Below are 21,879 nucleotides of genomic sequence, written 5' to 3' on the forward strand. Positions count from 1 at the left end.
ATGAAACCTCTAGGGACCACATGGGCCAAAGGTTAAAAAAAACCCTTAGCCACCCTAAAACCCTACTTGGAAGTTTGGAATTTAAACTTAAATGATGACTATAGTAATTCTGCTGCTCAATTTTGTCCATCCTTTCTTAATTTTCCGATAGTACTACTGGTCTTATCATCTTGGTTTCTTGCATGAAAGTGAAAGTGTTAGTCGCTCAGTTGTGTCCGACTCCTTGTAGCCCGCCAGGCTCCTCTGTCCATGGAATTCTCCAGGCAAGAATAATGGAGTGGGTAGCAATTCCCTTCTCCAGGGGATCTTCCCGACCCAGGGACTGAACCCAGGTCACCCAAACTGCAGGCAGATTCTTTACTGTCTGAGCCACCAGGGAAGGTTTCTTGCATAGTTATGAATAAAAATGGGGGAAGGCAGGGGAACTAAACCGGCAGCTACTACTTATAAGCATTATAAATACACAGGTATATTGTACCCTAAGTAAATCCAGTTAAGAGGGAAAATAATAGATTTTTAATTCTATCAACATATGCACACAGGCTTTTTGTAGTGCATTTGAAAAAAGATTCTGAATTGTTTAATAGAACAAAGTAGGATATACTCTTTTAGGAGCATAATTAAATCATCCAGACACTCATACAGTATGTGCAGTCACTTAAATGGAAAATCAGAGAAAGATGAAAAAATAAGGCTCAAGTATTTAAAATAACTCCAAAAGACTTGATATATTTCACTACGTAAAATTTATTTGTTTTTTTTTATAAAAATGTATAACACCAGCACCTACTCTTCAATCAGTTAATTTATGAAACCATTCTGTTTTGTAGAATACACATTGGCATTGAAACAGTTTAAGGAAATGTAATAGCTATCTACAAAAAAGTTAATTTTGATTTTATTCCCCCCACTTTTTTATGAAGTCTGCACACATAAATGAAACAGTTTATGAGTCTGCACACATAAAACAAAAATTTAAATTTTCAAATATTTTATATTCAGTAATGAAAAAGAAGTACACTGCTTTCTTGCTATGGTCTTTATAAAGGACTTAAAAGTTTCAAGTTAAAAAAAAGGTACTAGGATAACTGCTGTATCTTACAACAGCATTTTTATATAGAACGATTTAATCGGCATGCAACTTCTCTATGTTGTCACATACCTGTAATTTAGGGAAAATTACAACCATTTTACAGAAAAAAATCCCAATACATATACTGCAATAAGCTCAAAGCAATGTTAAAAAGACCAGTGTGAACAGCACACAAAAAATTGTTTCTTTATAAATTATTAACTGGAATTCCTGATCATGAAGTAGGCACGGGGAGATCTAGTCCTCAGGGCTTTGCTCTCTGGAAGAACACCTGTAAATAAAGTATTAGTTCAATTAGAACTGATGTCAGATGATTATCACCTTTTACCTGAAGAAGGGCTCCATGTTACTGGCTGCGAGCCACTCTTCTAAAACATTTCATATACTCCATAAAGCCACACATAATACAAGACAAAACCTTTCTCTTCTGGACAACCTGGTAAAGTCTAGAGATAACTACTGTTGCCATCACTCAGTTGGGAAACGAGTGAAGACACAGTGCTGCCTCCAGTGCGATGGGAGCCAAGCAGCGAGAGGAGAACACGCCCTTGACGCGGCTTGCTGACGGCACCGCTGTCAGAGTCAACTAAATTCTAAGGAAGGAACAAGTCAAAGCTAAAGACAGCAGGCGTTATCCCCTAGCTATTTATTTCTTTGATTATAAAAAAATACTTAAACTTAACATCTAAGACTCCGAATGTGTAGGCTAGAGGCTGTGCTAAGCACTGGCTCATATTACTCCCTTCCATAGTTGGGTTCACTTTAAGTAAGCACCAGAAAGAGTAAATAGAAGGCAGTAAACTCATTATGGATAAGGACCACATTCGTCACTGTATCTCTAACACCTAGTAGATCAGACATTCACCTAACAGTTATTAACTATTTATTGACTAAGTGGAGAGAAAAGAATCATCTCTATATAAGCAAAAGATAGCCTTATATAGAGGCCACAATTAAGATTAGCCTTGAAGAATGGGTAGAATTCCTAAAGGAGAAGAGTGCTAACAAGGGAGAATACTTGAAGAACAGCAGGAATAGTAAGGGACATTCCTGCAAGAGAAAACAAAGGTAGTCTGAGCTCAGAAGCTGGGAAAAAAAAAAGCACCTAAATGCCAAATCAAAGAATATGTTACTGTTTAGTCAACAGGTAAAGCATATGAAGATCATGAAGCAAAGGAACGAATTTCAGAAAACTGTTTCATGTTTTTAAATGGATCAGCTTGGACAGAACAAGGGAAGGGAAGTCAGAGTGGGAGCAGGGAAGACAGAAAACAAGTGAGAGAGTGGGGAGGAGGCGGTCAGCGAGGTCTGAGGACTCATCAGACGGGACAGAGGCGGTCAGCGAGGTCTGAGGACTGATCAGACGGGACAGAGAGGCGGTCAGCAAGGTCTGAGGACTCATCAGATGGGACAGAGGTGGTCAGCGAGGTCTGAGGACTCATCAGACGGGACAGAGAGGCGGTCAGCAAGGTCTGAGGACCCATCAGACGGGACAGAGAGGCGGTCAGCAAGGTCTGAGGACTCATCAGACGGGACAGAGGCGGTCAGCGAGGTCTGAGGACTCATCAGACGGGACAGAGAGGCGGTCAGCAAGGTCTGAGGACTCATCAGACGGGGACAGAGAGGCAGTCAGCAAGGTCTGAGGACTCATCAGACGGGACAGAGGCGGTCAGCGAGGTCTGAGGACTCATTAGACGGGACAGAGAGGCAGTCAGCAAGGTCTGAGGACTCATCAGACGGGGACAGAGAGGCGGTCAGCAAGGTCTGAGGACTCATTAGACGGGACAGAGAGGCGGTCAGCAAGGTCTGAGGACTCATCAGACGGGACAGAGGCGGCCAGCAAGGTCTGAGGACTCATCAGACGGGACAGAGAGGCAGTCAGCAAGGTCTGAGGACTCATCAGACGGGACAGAGAGGCGGTCAGCAAGGTCTGAGGACTCATTAGACGGGACAGAGAGGCGGTCAGCAAGGTCTGAGGACTCATCAGACGGGACAGAGAGGCGGTCAGCAAGGTCTGAGGACTCATCAGACGGGGACAGAGAGGCGGTCAGCAAGGTCTGAGGACTCATCAGACGGGACAGAGAGGCAGTCAGCAAGGTCTGAGGACCGATCAGACGGGACAGGGAGGCGGTCAGCAAGGTCTGAGGACTCATCAGATGGGGACAGAGAGGCGGTCAGCAAGGTCTGAGGACCGATCAGACGGGAGAGAGGCGGTCAGCAAGGTCTGAGGACTCATCAGACGAGACAGAGAGGCGGTCAGCAAGGTCTGAGGGCCGATCAGACGGGACAGAGAGGCGGTCAGCAAGGTCTGAGGACTCATCAGATGGGGACAGAGAGGCGGTCAGCAAGGTCTGAGGACCGATCAGACGGGACAGAGAGGCGGTCAGCAAGGTCTGAGGACTCATCAGATGGGGACAGAGAGGCGGTCAGCAAGGTCTGAGGACCGATCAGACGGGAGAGAGGCGGTCAGCAAGGTCTGAGGACTCATCAGACGGGACAGAGAGGCGGTCAGCAAGGTCTGAGGACTCATCAGACGGGACAGAGGAGGCTCACAAGAAGGAGCTTCGTTTTTTTCCCCAACTAGAAGACTAACCATAGAGAAGTTGCGCTTGGGAGGAAGACTATAAATGCTGTTGGGATGAATATACTTGGAGCACAAGCCTCCTACAATGTACCTAGACCTGCTGGAACAGATACCTCTAACAGAGAGTTACAATTTATTTTTAGTCCTTTAATCCAGTATGATGATCAGTTACTTAACAGAGGTTACTTTCACAGGTACTTTGCTTTTATGGGGAACTGGGAAAGGGGAGGGTTCCCAATGATAAACAGTAACTCTCTTCTCACAAACTCTTTGGTCAGTTTAAGCTGACAAACTATTACTAGGGGAAAAACTGGCAAGGGAAGATGGTAGAACCAAAGTTGAAGGATAGCACACAGTGACATCCCTTGACTTGAATGCCTTTAGCAAAAGGACCAGGGAGCCATTAAGTTACTTATCACTAAGAAATTTAGCGCATGTTTTACCCTGAAATTTGTTGAAGATAATTAAAAAAGTAAAGAACAGTTCCTCAAGCTGTCACACTATAACTTTAATTCCAGCCCATGAGCTCCTTGTGGGCAGGGAAAGTCACTCATACCAGTATCTGCAGCAGTTAGGATAGTATGTGTTACATAACAAGGCGGTCAGAGTACTGACTGAGTGACTAGCTGGGTGAGGGCAAGACAGCTGTTTCATGGACTTAACTGTAAAAATGAATACCAAGTAAATACTTGGAGGTTGGTTTGGTTAATTCAGCAGTTTTATGAATGTAAAAAGAGCCTTAGCGGCCAAATCTGAGGATTCTACTTTTTGTCCATTTTGCAAATTTGAAAGTTTCAAGACAGGCTATAACCAAGGAACTCATACTTGTGTTTTTTTTTTAGTTCCTTACTTTCAACTCTATATGGGCAGCTGTTCTTAAATATTACTTGTTCTCCCAATTCTCTACTTCCTATTTAGTTACATCACAAAACTGTAAAAGGAAATGACATTTTCCTATCACCATGGTCAGGCATATACAATTCAGTGTGCTTATCTAACTTCCTTTAACCTTTTGTAGGAGCTCAGCTGAAAGGGCCTTCACATAAAACTGAAGTGTAGTAATAGCTATTAATTGTGGATTCTTAGAAGCAGGTTTTAGAGCAAAGAGATGCCCAAATATGTAACTATGTAACTGTTGGTCAAACTACAACATGATACAATATGCTGTAGGATGTACTGGCTCTGAAACATCACCTAATTGTATGAAGATATGTAAGTTTTCCAAATACCTACCTTTAAGTAGTTTTTAAAAACTTTAGCATCAGGCTGCTGAAGCGCTTGACAAAACTCCTGAGGGGCCAGGAGGGGAGGAGAGGTAAAAGAATGAGTCATTTGTATTAAATTCATCAAAATTCAAAACCACAATATTCTTTTAAAATTGTGATAATAAAATCATAAAACTGACCATCTTAACCACATATACAGTACAGCACTGCTAACTATATGCACTGTCATGCACCAGATCTCAAGAATCTTTCATCTTGCAAAACTAAAACTCCACACCCATTGAACAAATTCCCCGTTCCCCCTTCCTCTCCAGCCCCCACCCCCTGGCCACCAACATTCTACCTTCTGTTTCTAAGAGTTTGACCACTTTAGATACTTCATTTAAGTGGAATAATGCGGTATCTGTTTTTGTGATTGGCTTATTTCACTTAGCGTAGTGTCCTCAAGGTTATCCATGTTGCAGCATATGACAAAATTTCCCTTTTTGTTTTAAAGGCTGAACCATATCCGTTCTATGTATACACCACACTTGGCTTATCCATTCACCCGTCAAGAGACATTCAGCTGGCTTCACATCTCCAGTATTCATATTATAATTAATCAAAATTAACCTGAACAGTTCCTTACCAAAAAGGTTATATGACATTTCCAAAGGTAATGCTTTTCAGCCAGGCTGTTTTCACTCTAGAGAACACAGCTGTTCTGGGGCAGACGGACTCTCACCTCAGAAGGGTGAGTGGGACAGAGATTACATGGTTATAGCTGTTCTCATCTAGCAAAAGGGTAACTGTGAGGAGCCAGACCAAATGAGAAAGAGAAAATTCTCTCCAATAGAGCTGTGCAAGAAGCGCAGTCAGATGGCATATGAGAAAAGGAAAACTGGGAATCATTATCTTTTATAAGCAAATTATTCAATAGAAATATATATATATATATATATTGCTTCATTTAGGAATCTAGGAAACTATTTGAGCTATTCAAAATTGAATGATATACTTCTGTTTCTGATACATTAAGATCATAAGTAATTAGTAACATAGTTTTTATAAAATATTAATTTACTTATGTAACAAATGGTGAGAAAATTAATATCCAAGTTAAAGATATGACATAAAACTAGAGATCATAAATTCATTAAAAATGAATTTTGTGAGTACTCTTATGTGAGGTCTATCTTTCATTCAGTTTTTCCAGTGCCTCTTACAAACAGCATTATAAAATACTATTGATGAAGAAACAATCCTTAGGATCTACACAAGAGATCCTAACTCGAGTTTCAATCGGGACTCTGATAGCTCATTAGAACTATGTGCTACTGCGCAAGAGGTCTGGATAACTAGATGCTCAGCAAACTGAATGCCATCATAAAAATGATGTGCCACTTACCTCAAAATATGATTTCAAATTCACAAGCTAAGCACAGGTGAGCTTGGCCTGTGTAAAATTAACCACCTGGCACAAACTTTCAGACCATGCGTTTGTGTACCACAGTCCCCTCTGGCAGACCGGGGGAGCCTATTAGACCACTTTCAGAATGTTTTAAAAAATACTCTTAAAATACATGGGGTTACAAAGGAAATTAATGAAAATGAATTATGCTTATGAAATATATTTGTGATGTGTGGCAGAATAATAAGACTTACTGACTTAGATAACAAGGTCTAGTAGCTATTTCAAGATCTCTGGAACAATGTAATGTGATATAAAAATATCTGTGATTCCTATAAGTGACAAAATCACAGGCAATGTGAATACTACTATGATCTGTTACCTACACAATAGTAGGAAGTTAGATTTGTTAGACTGAGAAAAAAAAAATTTTTTTCCCCCATTCAATTTCACAGACTCTCTGATGTTTGGACTTTGGCTATCCTATGTGTATTAAGTCAAGGTGAATGTAATAGTTCTGGCTTTCTTTTTTCTTTTAAAGCCTCTTTATTGATTTTGTTATAATAATGATTATGTTTTGGTCTTTTGGCCAAGAGGTATGTGGGATCTTAGCTCCCTGACCAGGGATGGAACCTGTACCCCCTGCACCGGAAGGTGAAGTCTTAACCACTGGACCACCAGGGAACTTCCAGGTTTGGCTTTCTCCAGTCAAAATTTAAATTGAATTACAGTGGCTCAGTGGTAAAGAATCCACCTGCCAAGCAGGATATGTAGGTTCAATCCCTGGGTTGGGAAGATCCCTTGGAGAAGGAAATGGCAACCCACTCCAGTATTCTTGCTTGGGAAATCCCATGGAGAGGAGCTTTATGGGCTCCAATCCATGGGATCACAAAGAATCGGACATGACTTAGGAACTAAACAACAACTTCTTTAATTAACATTAAGAGGAAAATCTGCTACAACAGTTCTTACCTGAATTATCTCTGGAGCTACTTGCAAGGAAGGCAGGTATTCCTGTTGAAGATACTGAACACATTCTGGGCCCTGAAAATTAAATTGGAACAATACATGAATACTTAAAATTCAATATGGTATTGTGATTAAGAAAACAGATTCAAAAGCCAGACTGCTTTGAAGCCTGGCTCTGGCTAACTTCTAATAACTTGGGTAGGTCACTTAATCTCCCTGAGCCTCAGTTTCTGAAAAAATGGAGTTATTGTGAGGACTGGAAGAGTTAACAAACATAAAGCTGCTAGAATAACACTCAGCACTCAAGACATATTAACATGCAGTGTTATGCAGTGCTAACAACTAAACAAATATTCTTCTAATGCAGGAGATCACAAAACCAGAGTCTGGTTCACAGGACTGAAAAAGAAAGCAAAGAGGGGTGCTCCAGTTCAGTCTACCAGAGTGGACGACAGGCACAGTGGGGGAAAGCCTGTGGGTAGTGCCAGGATCATTAACATCTTTAGAAATTAAAATATCAGCAAGAAAGAACAAAATGCTATATAGGAGATAATAGCAATAAAAGCACACCTCCTTCTTCCTATTCAATAAACTAGGAAACAGGAATTTAGTAGCCAGGTGAGAAAACTAAGACACAGGAAGACAGGGTGATTTGTCCAGTTTGCTGTTAATTAAGTCTGTACTATATACTAAATGCCAAAGCCTTTGACTGTGTGGATCACAATAAACTGTGGAAAATTCTGAAAGAGATGGAATACCAGACCACCTGACCTGCCTCTCGAGAAACCTACATGCAGGTCAGGAAGCAACAGTTAGAACTAGACATGGAACAACAGACTGGTTCAAAATAGGAACAGGAGTATGTCAAGAATGTATACTGTCACCCTGCTTATTTAACTTATATGCAGAGTACATCATGAGAAACGCTGGGCTGGAAGAAGCACAAGGTGGAATCAAGATTGCCAGGAGAAATATCAATCACCTCAGATATGGAGATGACACCACCCTTATCGCAGAAAGTGAAGAAAAACTGAAGAGCCTCTTGAGGAAAGTGAAAGAGGAGAGCGAAAAAGTTGGCTTAAAACTCAACATTCAGAAAACTAAGATAATGGCATCCAGTCCCATCATTTCATGGCAAACAGATGGGGAAACAGTGGAAACAGTGGCAGACTTTATTTTTTTGGGCTCCAAAATCATTGCAGATGGTGATTGCAGCCAGGAAACTAAAAGACGCTTACTCCTTGGAAGGAAAGTTATGACCAACCTAGATAGCATATTAAAAAGCAGAGACATTATTTTGCCAACAAAGGTCCGTCTAGTCAAGGCTATGGTTTTTCCAGTGGTCATGTACGGATGTGAGAGTTGGACTGTGAAGAAAGCTGAGCGCTGAAAAATTGATGCTTCTGAAGTGTGGTGTTGGAGAAGACTCTTGAGAGTCCCTTGGACTGTAAGGAGATCCAACCAGTCCATCCTAAAGGAGATCAGTCCTGGGTGTTCATTGGAAGGACTGGCGCTGAAGCTGAAACTCCAATACTTTGGCCACCTCATGCGAAGAGTTGACTCACCGGAAAAGACCCTGATGCTAGCAAGGATTGGGGACAGGAGAAGGGGACGACAGAGGATGAGATGGCTGGATGGCATCACTGACTTGATGGACATGAGTTTGAGTAAACTCTGGGAGTTGGTGATGGACAGGAGGCCTGGCGTGCTGCGATTCATGGGGTCGCAAAGAGTTGGACACGACTGAGCGACTGAACTGAACTGAAATACTAAATAAAGAGCAAGTCATTTGATATCTTAAACCGTTGTCCTTCATTGCCAACTGCTAGTACTTCTAGATACAAAAACTTTTGTAATAGTTATCTGGCTTTTTAAGGGTAAACCTGGTAGAGGAAAGGGAGAAGAGTTAAACAAACTTACCCCTAATCCCCACCCCTTCTCAACACCTACAAAGGAACTTAGGACACAGTTTGAAAACGGCTGTCTTATAGCACTCTGTTGCTGAGACAATGGCCTCAACCAAATACAATAAACCCAATACTGAGAAAACAAACAAAATCCCTGCTAATTTCATCTTCAAACTTGAATCTAACTTAAATGCTTTAATATATTGAGGACTCCAACCTAGTGCAACCGAAAGGATGCTATCAAAACAAAAGCAACCCAACTTTCCTCAATGTACTCCTCCCTGCATTAATATCTGGATTTCCTGTTCTGCTCCTGAATCAAAGGCTTTCTTTATGTTTCCTTATCTACGTTGACTCCTGACCCACTAGCCCAATCAATCCAGGTCACAATTTAATGATCCTTCTAAGGAAACTTGTTCCTGAGAGGAGGTAATACTGTACTGTTTGTGCAAGTTTCTCATATCAATTCTACTTTCCTTCTCACTTCTTTATTCTACTCATCTCCCTGTACTAACTGCCCATTCAGTGCTCATCATTGCATATAGCTCCACTGCTATCACTTAAAAATGGAGTATAGTTTTGTTTTTGTTTTTTTTTTAATGAGGAAACGTAAACTTTGACCTCAAGAGGAGATGAGTCAGGTAAATAAATGAGAAAATAGAAAAATGAAGTAAATAATTTTTAAATATTATGTTCCACTTGATTCAATTCTGTGTGTGTCTAAATAACAACTCTGAGGACAAGATAAACACTTCTGAATTGTAAATATCATTCTTACTGTTATTCCTCATCTCCTTGACTCTCTAGCATCTAACAATGTTAACCAGTCTTCTCTTTCATGACTCTATTCCCCTAACTTTTGTTTTTTTATTTTACAACATTGTACTGGTTTTGCCATACATTGACTTAAATCTGCCATGGGTGGACATGTGTTCCCCACCCTGAACCCCCCTCCCAACTCCCCCCCATTCCCCTAACTTTCACACCTTTGGTCCTACTTCTAGCTTTCTGTTGACTCTTGCTTTAGCCAAAGTTCTTTCTGTCCTGGTCTTAGAAACTCCCATTCATTCCTACTACTCCATCTTAACAAACTACAACCTGAGAACTCCAAAACCAGTATTTAGTTCTAACTGCTTTTGACCCATGTTTCTAAGTGCTCTGTGTACATTTTTTCTACCTAGCTATTCTAAATTACAATCACTGCCTGCTGACTTCCCAACTTCTCACACGTAACACATGCCTAGTCTCAATTAGGTTTTTAGCTATTCTACCCCTATGCTTCAGTTAAACAGAATAACATTATTTTCTACTAAGCCTACACTACAACACCTCATCTGTCTTCCTACACCTGTCACAGTATTTTTGCCTAGAGTGTCAGCTCCTCCTGGTCAGTCTAATGAATCCACATTTGCTTCACAGTCTATAAAAAACCATAAAAACACTCCCTCTTTTGGTATTGACTTATATATTGCCTGGGCAGACCTGCTCATTCATCTTTAGTCCCACCATGTTACACTTAATACAAATGAATTAATTTACTATACCTCCATTAAAGTACTTACTTAACACATCCAATTGAGTTTTTAAGTACTGGTCTCCCCAATTCTAAGTGAAAGTTGCTTAGTTGTGTCTGACTCTTTGCAACCTCATGGATAGCCCATGGAATTCTCCAGGCCAGAATACTGGAGTGAGTAGCTGTTCCCTTCTCCAGGGGATCTTCCCAACCCAGGGATTGAACCCAGGTCTCCCACATTTCAGGCGGATTCTTTACCAGCTGAGCTACCAGGGAAGCCCGATTCTAAGCTCCACATATGTTGGGGCACTTTTTATTCATGTTTATACAGGACTTTTGCAGCTCCAAAACACATAGCCCTTCCTCCCTAGCACATAATAGGTGTAGAGAAAATGCTGGATTGAAAACCCTTCAAGTCTCTCTTGGAATAAAAAATTCAAGTTCAGACGAGGGAGTAGGATGTATGGAGACTCTGAACAAAATCTCACGTGTTTATTTTGGGTGGTTGAGGGAAGCTCCTGTTCACTAGATGACTTCAGCTATGTGGGACTACTAGTCCTATGTTGGCATCCTGGCTTTGAGAAGTCGGAGATAGAAATTTTTGTTTTAAAAAAAAAAAAAGGACCTGATTTTCAAATGCTGGCATTCAATTCACTAGTTAAAAACACTATATAAAGCAAACAACACACCAGCTAGATTCAGCCCAGAATCACTTATGATTTATACAAATTGTTAGGTTTAACAAGGGGACTACAAACTTCTGAAGTAGTGAAGTGCTCTAACCAACCTGTAACTCTAAGAAGTTGGACAAATCTGTGAAGAACCTACCAGGTAGTGAAACCTGGGATTGTGAAATTCCGGTTAAGATGTTTCTTATTGTTTGTCAAATGAAACAAATACACATTTTAACTTTCTGGTTATCCCAACTGTGAAAGACAATAAAGGATACTACTACTTTCGTTCAGCCCCTCCCTCACATCCAAGACAGTTGAAAGTGAAGTTAATCAATTTTCATAAAAGACAGTTTTCAAGAACAAGACATACTCAATTAAAACTATAAAAAATAAACATGCAAGCTGAAAATAAGGGGGCAGGAAGTACAAAGCTTACCCGTTTGAGATGAATTGTTTTCAGTGTCACCGCACACTCAGATAAAGCCTATGAAAAGCAAGTTTAAGAATTTTAATATAGTCAATTCTTAAATACTGATCCTACATTTCTTCCCCTCGCCACTGTTCATTAACATTTACTGCCAAAGAAAAGATGGAGAAAGGAATGCTAACAGACAGGCAAAAGGAACAAATGGGTAGACAGAAAAATACAAAAATGCTGTCTTAATGTAGTGCATTATAATTAAGAAATCAAGCTTTTACTTGGTCTTAGGGAAATGAGTAAAGGGCAACTGCTTGACATTAAGCATTCTAAAGATGAGATTTGGGGAAACTATCAAATGAGGAAGAGAAAGTTACTCTCTTAATGATTAAGAAAGAAAAAAAACAACAAAAAAAACAACATTAAGCACAAGATTTAGAAGAAAGAAGTGGTAGGAAACTAGTAACCCAATCAAGCTTTAAAGAATGTTTGCATCATGTAGCCTTTCACAGTCATAGAAAGTCCTGGTTATTAAAACTGGAGGAGCTATATTTTATATAGTTAACTTTAATACCAAGATTTAGTAAGAATTCACAAAAGGTCCAAAAGGTATCATCAATGTTTTAAAGAAAATTTAAGCTAATATTCTAATTTGAAATTATTATTATTTTTTAAAGGCACTGAAATCTAATATAATCAGCCTGGCATTAAGGAAGAAATTGTGAGTTAGAACACATGAGATCTAAGAAGGTCTAAAGAGATTCCTAGGTGCTTACCAATACTGTTTGTGCATCTGCCAGGTCAAAGGTTTGTTTTAAAGGTGCTAGGAAACATGCGGGGACAATGTGCTTATAAACAAAATCAGCAAATCCCACTGGTCCATCTTTACCTCCTGTTAAGAAAATTCAAATTTTCATCTTGTATAATAATGAAGTCATTTAATTTATCACCAGTGAAAATCAACTCCCAGCTCTTGTCTATGTTAGGACTAGGATCCCATTTCATCTCTCTTGTCTTAGGAAACAGGCTGGGGAATGAAGAATTTTTTAAAAAATTATATTTATTTTTGACTGTGCTGGGTCTTCGTTGCTGTGTGGGCTTTTCTCTAGTGAGACATGGGCTCTAGGGCACGCAGGCTTCAGCAGTTGCAGCTCCTGGGCTCTTGAGCACAGGCTCAATAGTTGTGATGTACGGGCTTAGCTGCTCCAAGGCATGTGGGATCTTCCTGGATCAGGGATCAAACCTGTGTCTCCTGCATTGGCAGGCGGATTCTTCTACCACTGAGACACCATGGGAAGCCCCAAGATTTTTTAAAAAAGAATTATCTTACCCCAGAGTTCTACCAACTTGGAAAGGATAATAAAACATGTTTTCTGAGCAATGGGATCTGGATATTCGACTGCTCCTTGAATAACAGTAACCAGCACTTGTTCTACATTCTCTGCACCTGAAGAGAAAAACCTGAGTTCAATCTGAAAAAGAACTAGAAAGGCAATCTGAAGTCCTGATTTCATATACAGTAAAAAGACAAAAGTATTTACAGGGTTGATAAGATCCCTCAATTTTTATTATCCTGGCTCCTAAATTTTAAGAATAGAACACTGAAAAATTACTATTCCCTCATTATCCTGCCCTCTGGATTTCCATGTAACAAAATTAACTACGTGGACCCCTGCAGTCCATTTTTAATAGCTTACTGACCAGAGACAATTCAATATTCAGTTACATAACTAATTGCAGGCCACAGGCATTAAATTTCTGCAAAAATCCCCCAGACACTAATGTGTTAATTTAAAAAAAAGGCAATGTGGCCAGTAAGATTCAATTCTGGCAAGAAGCCATCACAGTAGTATACTATAAAGGAATCAACTAATATAGCTTTTGGCAAACAAAGAACATTCTCTAGAATAAAATACATATAGAATATACAACCAAGCCACAGTAAATATAAAAGGATAGACATTATTTCAAGTATCTTTTCTGACCACAATGGCATGAAACTAGAGATCAACCACAGAAAGAAAAATGAAAAAAAAAAACTATGTGGAAATGAAACAACATGCTACTAAAAAACCAATGGGTCAGTAAGGAAATCAAAGAAGAAAAAAGAAAAAATAATACCAAAGCAAGTGATAATGAAAAACAACCATACAAAAATCTACAGGATGCAGCAAAAGCAGTCTTAAGATAGAAGTTCATAGTGATATGGGCCTTCCTCAAAAAAACAAGAGAAATCTCAAACAATGTAACATACCTAAAAGAATTAGAAAAAGAACAAACAAACCCTGAAGTCAACAGAAGGAAGGAAATAAATATCAGAGAGAAGACACAGATTAAATAGAGATTAAAAAAAAATAGAAAAAGGCAATAAAAGCAAGAGATGGTTTTTTGGAAGGGATAAACAAAATCAACAAACCTGTAGCCAGTCTCATCAAGAAGGAAAAGGACTCAAATAAACAAAATAAAAAATGAAAAAGAACCAGTACTGCAGAAATTAAAATTAAAGAAATTATAATACTACAGTCATATGGCAACAAAATGGACAACCTAAGAAATGGAAAAATTTCTAGAGACATACAGCCTACCAAATCTGAATCAAGAAGAAACAGGTAACTTCAACAGACTGATCATTAGAGATGAAATAGAATCTGTCTTAAAAAAAAAGCTCCCTGCAAAAAAAGTCCAGGACCATTCAGCTTCACTGGGGAATTCTACCAAACAGACAAAGAACTTACACCTATCTTTCTTAAACTCTTACAAAAGACTGAAGAGAGAACACCATCAACGTCATTCTATGAAGCCATCATCACTCTGATACCCAAACCAGACAAAACACTACAAAAAAAGAAAATCACAGGCTGGTATCTTTGATGAATATAGAAGCAAAAATCTTCAACAAAATATTAGCAAACTGAAGCCAATAACACATAAAAAGGATTATACTCCATGATCAAGTAGGATTTATTTCAGGGTCACAAGGATGGTTCAATATATGCAAATCAATCAATGTGACATTACCACCCCAACAAAAGAAAAGATAAAAACCACATATTTATCTCAGTAGATTCAGAAAAAGCATCTGGCAAAATCAACATTCCTTCATGATAAAAACTCTCACCAAAGTGAGTACAGAGGGAGTATATCTCAACATAATAAAAGCCATTTATAACAAACCCACAGTGAATTTAATACTCAATGGTGAAAAGCCAAAAACATTCCTGCTCAATTTTGGAACAAGAGAAGAATGTTCACTCTTACCACTTCTAGTCAATATAGTATTGGAAGTCTCAGCCACAGCAATTACACACAAAAAAGAAATAAAAGGTGGTATCCACACTGGAAGGGAAGAGGTAAAACTGTCATTATAGGCTAATGACATGATATTCTATATTGAAAACCCTAAGGACTCCACAAAAAAATATATTAGAATAAATGAGTTCAGCAAGGTAGCAGGATACAAGTCTAATATATAGAAATCTGTTGCATTTCTTTAATAATGAAATATCAGAAAAAGCAAAAAAAAAATCACACTTGAGATTGTGTCAAAAAAACAAAACAAAACAACAACCAATAAATAAACCTATCAAGGAGGTGAAAGATCCATATGCTGAGAACTATAAAAAACTGGTTAACAGAAATTGAAGATGATTCAAAGAAATGGAAAGATATCCCATGTTCTTGGTTTGGAAGAATATTGTTAGAATGGCCATACTACCCAAAGTCACCTATGGATTTAATACAATTCCTATCAAATTACCTATGGCATTTTTTAAAGAATTAGAAGAAATAATCCTAAAATTTATATGGAGCCATAAAAGACCCAGACTTGCCAAAGGAATCCTGAGGAAAAAGAACAAAGCTGGAGGCACAGCCCTCCCAGACTTCCAACAACACTAAAAAGCTAAAAAGTTATTGTAGTAAAAACAGCATGATAATGGCACAAAAACGAACATACAGATCAATGAAACAAAACAGAAGCCAAAAAAAAAACCAAAACCACAAACACCTACAGTTAATCTTCTACAAAGGCACGATTATATAATGGAAAAGACAGTCTCTTTGGTAAGTGGCATTGAGAAAACTACTTGTTAATCAATCAAGTTAGAACATTCCCTCATGCTGTACACAAAAATAAACTCACAAAGACCTAACTATAAGATATGACACCATCAAACTAGAAGAGAATGTAAGTAAACATTCTCTGACATAAATCACAGCAACATTTTCTTAGGTCAGCCTCCCAAAGCAAAAGAAATAAAAGCAAAAATAAATGGAACCTAAACAAACTTATTGGCATTTGCACAGCAAAGTAAATCATAAATGAAATGAGAAGACTGGAAGAAAATATTTGCAGATTATGAGATTGATGAGGGCTTAAATCCAAAATATGCAAATAGTTCATACTACTCAACAACAAAAAAATAAACAACCCCATCAAAAACTGGGCAGAAAACCTAAACAGACATTTCTTCAAAGACAAACAGATGGCCAAGAAGCACATTAAAAAGATGTTCAACATTGCTAATTAGAGAAATGCAAATCAAAACTACAATGAGGTTATCGCCTCACAGAATGGCCATCATCAAAAAGTCTCCAAGTAATAAAGGCTGGAGAGCATATGGAGAAAAGGTAGTTCTTCTACACTGATGGTGGCAATGTACATTGGTGCAGCCCGTATGGCGAACAGCATGTAGGTTCTTGGAAAACTATACGTGGAATTACCATGTAATCCAGCAATCCTACTCCTGGGCATATACCCAGAAAAGATGGAAACCCTAATTTGAAAAGAAACATGCACAACAGGTTCACAGCAGCACTATTTACAAAAGCCCAAACATGGAAGCAACCTAAATGTCCACCGAAAGATGAATGGGTAAAGAAGATGTAGGTTACATATACAAGGGGATATACTCAGTCATCAAAAACAGTGGAATATTTCAATCTGCAGCAACATGGATGAACCTAGAGATTATCCTACTAAGTAAAGTGAGTCAGACAGAGAAAGACAAGTATTATATGATACCATTTATATATGGAGTCTAAAACATGACACAAATGAGCTTATTTACAAAAAAAAAAACAAGACTCATAGACATAAAAAACTTATGGTTACCAAAGGGGAAGTGGGGAGGAATAAATTATAGGTATGAGATTAACCTCTAAAGACTAGAGATCTCTTCAAGAAAATTAGAGATACCAAGGGAACATTTCATGCAAAAATGGGCACAATAAAGAAATTGTATGGACATAACAGAAGCAGAAGATATTGAGAAGAGGTGGCAAGAATACACAGGAGAACTATACAAAAAAGATCTTCATGACCCAGATAACCATGATGGTGTAATTACTGGACTAGATCCAGGCATCCTGGAATGTGGAGTCAAGTAGACCTTAGGAAGCATCACTAAGAACAAAGCTAGTGGAGGTGATGGAATTCCAGTTGAGCTATTTCAAATCCTAAAAGATTATGTTGTAAAAGTACTGCACTCAATATGCCAGCAAATTTGGAAAACTCAGCAGTGGCCACAGGGCTGGAAAAGGTCAGCTTTCATTCCAATCCCAAAGAAAGGCAATGCCAAAGAATGTTCAAACTACCGCACAATTGCACTCATCTCACACGCTAGCGAAGTAATGTTTAAAATTCTCCAAACCAGGCTTCAACAGTAAGTGAACCGTGAACTTCCAGATGTTCAAGCTAGATTTAGAAAAGGCAGAGGAACCAGAGATCAAATTACCAACATCTATTCAATCATCAAAAAAGCAAGAGAGTTCCAGAAAAACACCTACTTCTGGTTTATTGACTATGCAAAAGCCTTTGACTGTGTGGACCACAACAAGCTCTGGAAAATTCTGAAAGAGGTGGGAATGCCAGACCACCTGACCTGCCTCCTGAGAAATCTGCATGCAGTGGCTCAGAGGGTAAAGCATCTGCTTGCAATGCAGGAGACCCGGGCTCAACCTCTGTGTCGGGAAGATCCCTCGGAGAAGGCAATGGCAACCAACTCCAGTACTCTTGCCTGGAAAATCCCACAGACGGAGGAGCCTGGTAGGCTACAGTCCATGTGGCTGCAAAGAGTTGGACACAACTGAGCAACTTCACTTTCATTTTCAAGAAGCAACAGTTAGAACTGGACATGGAACAACAGACTGGTTCCAAATCGGGAAAGGAGTATGTCAAGAATGTATACTGTCACCCTGTTTATTTAACCTATATGCAGAGTACATCATGAGAAACACTGGGCTGGATGAAGCACAAGCTGGAATCAAGACTGCCGGGAGAAATATCAATAACCTCAGATATGCAGATGACACCACCCTTATGGCAGAAAGTGAAGAACTAAAGAGCCTCTTGAGGAAAGTGAAAGAGATGAGTGAGAAAGGCAGCTTAAAACTCAACATTCAGAAAACTAAGATCATGGCGTCTGGTCCCATTACTTCATGGCAAGCAGATGGGGAAACAATGGAGTGGCCGACTTTATTTTTTTGGGCTCCAAAATCACTGCAGATGGTGACTGCAGCCATGAAATTAAAAGATGCTTGCTCCCTGGAAGAATAGCTATGACCAACCTAGACAGCATATTAAAAAGCACAGACATTACTTTGCCAACAAAGGTCTGTCTAGTCAAAGATATGGTTTTTCCAGTAATCATGTATGGATGTGAGTATTGGACTATAAAGAAAGCTGAGTGCCGAAGAATTGATGATTTTGAACTGTGGTGTTGGAGAAGACTCTTGAGAGTCCCTTGGACTGCAAGGAGATCCAACCAGTCCATCCTAAAGGAGATCAGTAATGAATATTCATTGGAAGGACTGATGATAAAGCTGAAACTCCAGTACTTTGGCCACCTGATGCAAAGAACTGACTCATTTGTAAAGACCCTGATGCTGGGAAGGATTCAAGGCAAGAGGAGAAGGGGACGACAGAGGATGAGATGGTTGAATGGCATCATCGACTCAATGAACATGAGTGTGAGCAAGCTCCAGGAGTTGGTGATGGACAGGGAAGGTTGGCCGTGCTGCAGTCCATAGGGTCGCAGAGAGTTGGACACTACTGATCAACAGAACTGAACTGATGAGATTAACAGATACACAATACTATGTATAAAACAGATAACCAACAAGGACCTACTATATAGAATAAGAAACTAGATTCATTATCTTATAATAACCTATAATGGAAAATAATCTGGAAGAGGATATGTATAAATGTGTATAACTGAATCACTTGGCTGTGTATCTGAAGCTCACACATTGCTCATCAACTTAAAGAAAAAGGAACATTGCTTTAGGAAAACAGGAACTGAATACAAATTAATTTTAAGGGCGCTGAAGTGAAAGTGATTGCCACTGATAATAACAAACTGTCATCCTTGTGGCCAACATACAACTACTTGAAAAGTTCAGTTTTTACTTCAACGAGCTCTTGCTCATACAGATGCAGAACTGTGACAAATGACAGACAACTGAGGCACTGCATGCATCCGCACCTTGATTTGCTATGACTTCACTCATTCCGCTGCCCGTGACGGTTTGCAGGAAAGCAAAGTAACTCCTCCGCAACATCTGCTTCTCTAAAGCAGCAGACTGGTCATTTTCTTCTGCTGGTCGGAGCAAAACTTCAAAAATTGCATGAAGAAGAGGCATGAACATCTGTTGTAAAAATGGGGATACCTGTATCTGAAGAGAGGAAACAACTATTACTATCTGAGAAATAAGAAAATTACTAATATAAAATTTAGGAAAAACATGTTTTACATAAAGCCTTTTTCCAGAGTTTCTATATTTAGAATGCATATTTATATAATTCAGCTAGCAAATATCAATATGAAGACAAAAATCTACATAGCATATATGGTATTGAAAGCCTCAAAAATCAATAAATTCAAACCATTTCCTACTATTCAAGTTTCAGGTTCAAGTAACATGGAATCAAACATATTCCACAATCAAATATTGTCAAGGAATATTTTCAAATTTAAATTCTCAATAAATGAATTCTACTGCTAAATTAGGGCTTCCCTGATAGCTCAGTAGGTAAAGAATCCACCTGCAATGCAGGAGACGCTGGATTCGATTCCCAGGTCAGGAAGATCCGCTGGAGAAGGGATAGGCTACCCACTCCAGTATTCTTGGGCTTCCTTTGTGGGGGCTCAGCTGGTAAAGAATCCACCTGCAATTCGCGAGACCTAGGTTCTCTCCCTGGGTTGGGAAGACCCCCTGGAGAAGGGAAAGGCTACCCACTCCAGTATTCTGGCCTGGAGAATTCCATACGTCACAAAGAGTTGGACACAACTGAGTGACTTTAACTGCTAAATTAAAAATGAATTTATATGATTGAACTCTGTGAAGGCTTTACATGGCCTTAAGCAAATTCCTTAACTTCTCACTTAAGTGTCTTAGTTTCTTCATCTACAGAAGAACAATATTTAACTTCCAGGGTTGTTACAAAGATCAAATGAATGTATAAGAAAATGCTCAGAACAGATGTTGAACACAGAAAACACTATGTTAAGTGTTAGCCAATTTCATTAGCCAGCTTATGCTTTGCTTAAATTTCCTTGTACATAAAACTGACATTGAATTACTTTTAAACTACTTGGATACCCAAATTACAGTGCTTTTAACTTATTCGTTAGACATTTAGTATCCAGTGCTGTTTCATTTGCTTTTCTAAAACACGAAACTAATAGTTTTCTTCTAATGCATAGAACAGAAAAGATCTGTTCTCATTAAATATCTATCGACCATGCCCTGAATGTCAGGGAGTGTTGTAGACATTGGGATGATAAAAATGATCCATGCCCTCAGATAACTCATACTTAAAAAAAAAAGTCAAATGCTAAAATACACCTGAAGAGAAACACATCTAATCTTGCAGTCGGGAGACCGTACAGTCAGGACACGCTCTGCCCTCTGAAGGCGTGGTACCTTAAATTTGGCTGTGATCTGGTTGATGAGAGGGATGAATTCCTGGAGGTCCTTTGCTTCACAGTCTTTGAGCATGTGTTCTGAAGCGGATGGAATGAAGGGAAGGACTTCTTCCTCCAGGCAAATAATCATGCGATGAAGGAAAGTGCGGACTCCACTTCTGAGAACATCCTTTTGTAAGGGACAGCTGAGAGCTGGCAAGAACGTCTGTAAACAGTCCAGGTAAACTTCCGAGCAGCCACACTGCTTCACGGTCTGCTTGTTGCTGAAAGCTTTGCTGGTTCGACTATATAAACAATTATCAGGTAATTGGTTTTAAGTTTATTCTTCAGGTGTTTTATGGAGTCATAAACAACAATGCACAACAAATTACAAAACCAACAGAACAGAGCAGCCAATTCTTTACTTTCCATGTCAGTTATGTCCACTTTTAGCTAATGGCTGCTTCCAGTTACCATTCCAGAAAGGGCCCAAGTTAAATGCACGAAATGTAATTGATACGATCACTCAAGTGTGAGTCCACCTAAACGTTTTGCTAAAATCCTGCTGAGAATATATGCAGTAAAGAGAAAAAAAATCTATTTACTATGAATACGCTATACTACACAAACTGTAAACCACCAATTTATATTAGAAAACAATCTTAGAATTGAGTTATTTATACACTATCTCTAACATAAGCTTTTGCATGGAAGTCTTCCGTAGAGCAATTTCTCTAAGTGCTTCTAATTAAAAATCACTGTAACTTTCATGCTGTTATTGTTTACCAATAAAGAAGTATGTGTAGAGAGAAAAACAACAGCTTGGGTGGTTGAGACCCAATGCAACAACTAAGAAGAAGCCTCAGCACCTTATCTTTAAGATTCCATAACAGATTCCTGATGTCATTGCTATATATACTTAAGCAAATCTCCTTAAATACATTCTCAACTTAAACCAGAGAAATTAGAGAAGTTATGGGTTTAGAAAGATGTCAAGTTGAAATGCAGAATGTTACGAGATCTATTCCCTTCTTCAGCTAAACCTCCTAATTTAATGAATTTAGAAAAGAAATGTTTATACAATTCTCTGGACAATCCAGTTTTGGAAACACAACACACATGCCCAATTCTAGAAAAATCTAAGCAAATGACTCTGTACATACTGAGAAAATCACTTCGCCAATTTAAATGACAAT

The 21,879-nt window shown here is 39.0% G+C and overlaps 1 protein-coding gene across 4 annotated transcripts in view; it reads right to left on the reverse strand.

Moving 5' to 3' along the window:
- Positions 1–727: 727 nt before the first annotated feature.
- XPOT (exportin for tRNA) overlaps positions 728–21,879 on the reverse strand; it is a 159,386-nt gene continuing 138,234 nt past the window's right edge. For all 4 annotated transcript variants that reach the window (XM_020882828.2, XM_070454657.1, XM_020882827.2 and 1 more), the window contains 8 exons: positions 20,703–20,988; positions 19,262–19,451; positions 13,105–13,221; positions 12,551–12,666; positions 11,793–11,840; positions 7,266–7,337; positions 4,911–4,967; positions 728–1,364 (listed from right to left, as the gene is read on the reverse strand). In XM_020882828.2, coding sequence (XP_020738487.2) covers positions 1,338–1,364; positions 4,911–4,967; positions 7,266–7,337; positions 11,793–11,840; positions 12,551–12,666; positions 13,105–13,221; positions 19,262–19,451; positions 20,703–20,988 — 913 coding nt within the window. In that variant the 3' untranslated portion in view covers positions 728–1,337. The remainder of the gene's footprint in view (positions 1,365–4,910; positions 4,968–7,265; positions 7,338–11,792; positions 11,841–12,550; positions 12,667–13,104; positions 13,222–19,261; positions 19,452–20,702; positions 20,989–21,879) is intronic.

This window comes from Odocoileus virginianus, chromosome 24, assembly GCF_023699985.2.
Source record: "Odocoileus virginianus isolate 20LAN1187 ecotype Illinois chromosome 24, Ovbor_1.2, whole genome shotgun sequence".
Taxonomy (NCBI): Eukaryota; Metazoa; Chordata; class Mammalia; order Artiodactyla; family Cervidae; genus Odocoileus; species Odocoileus virginianus.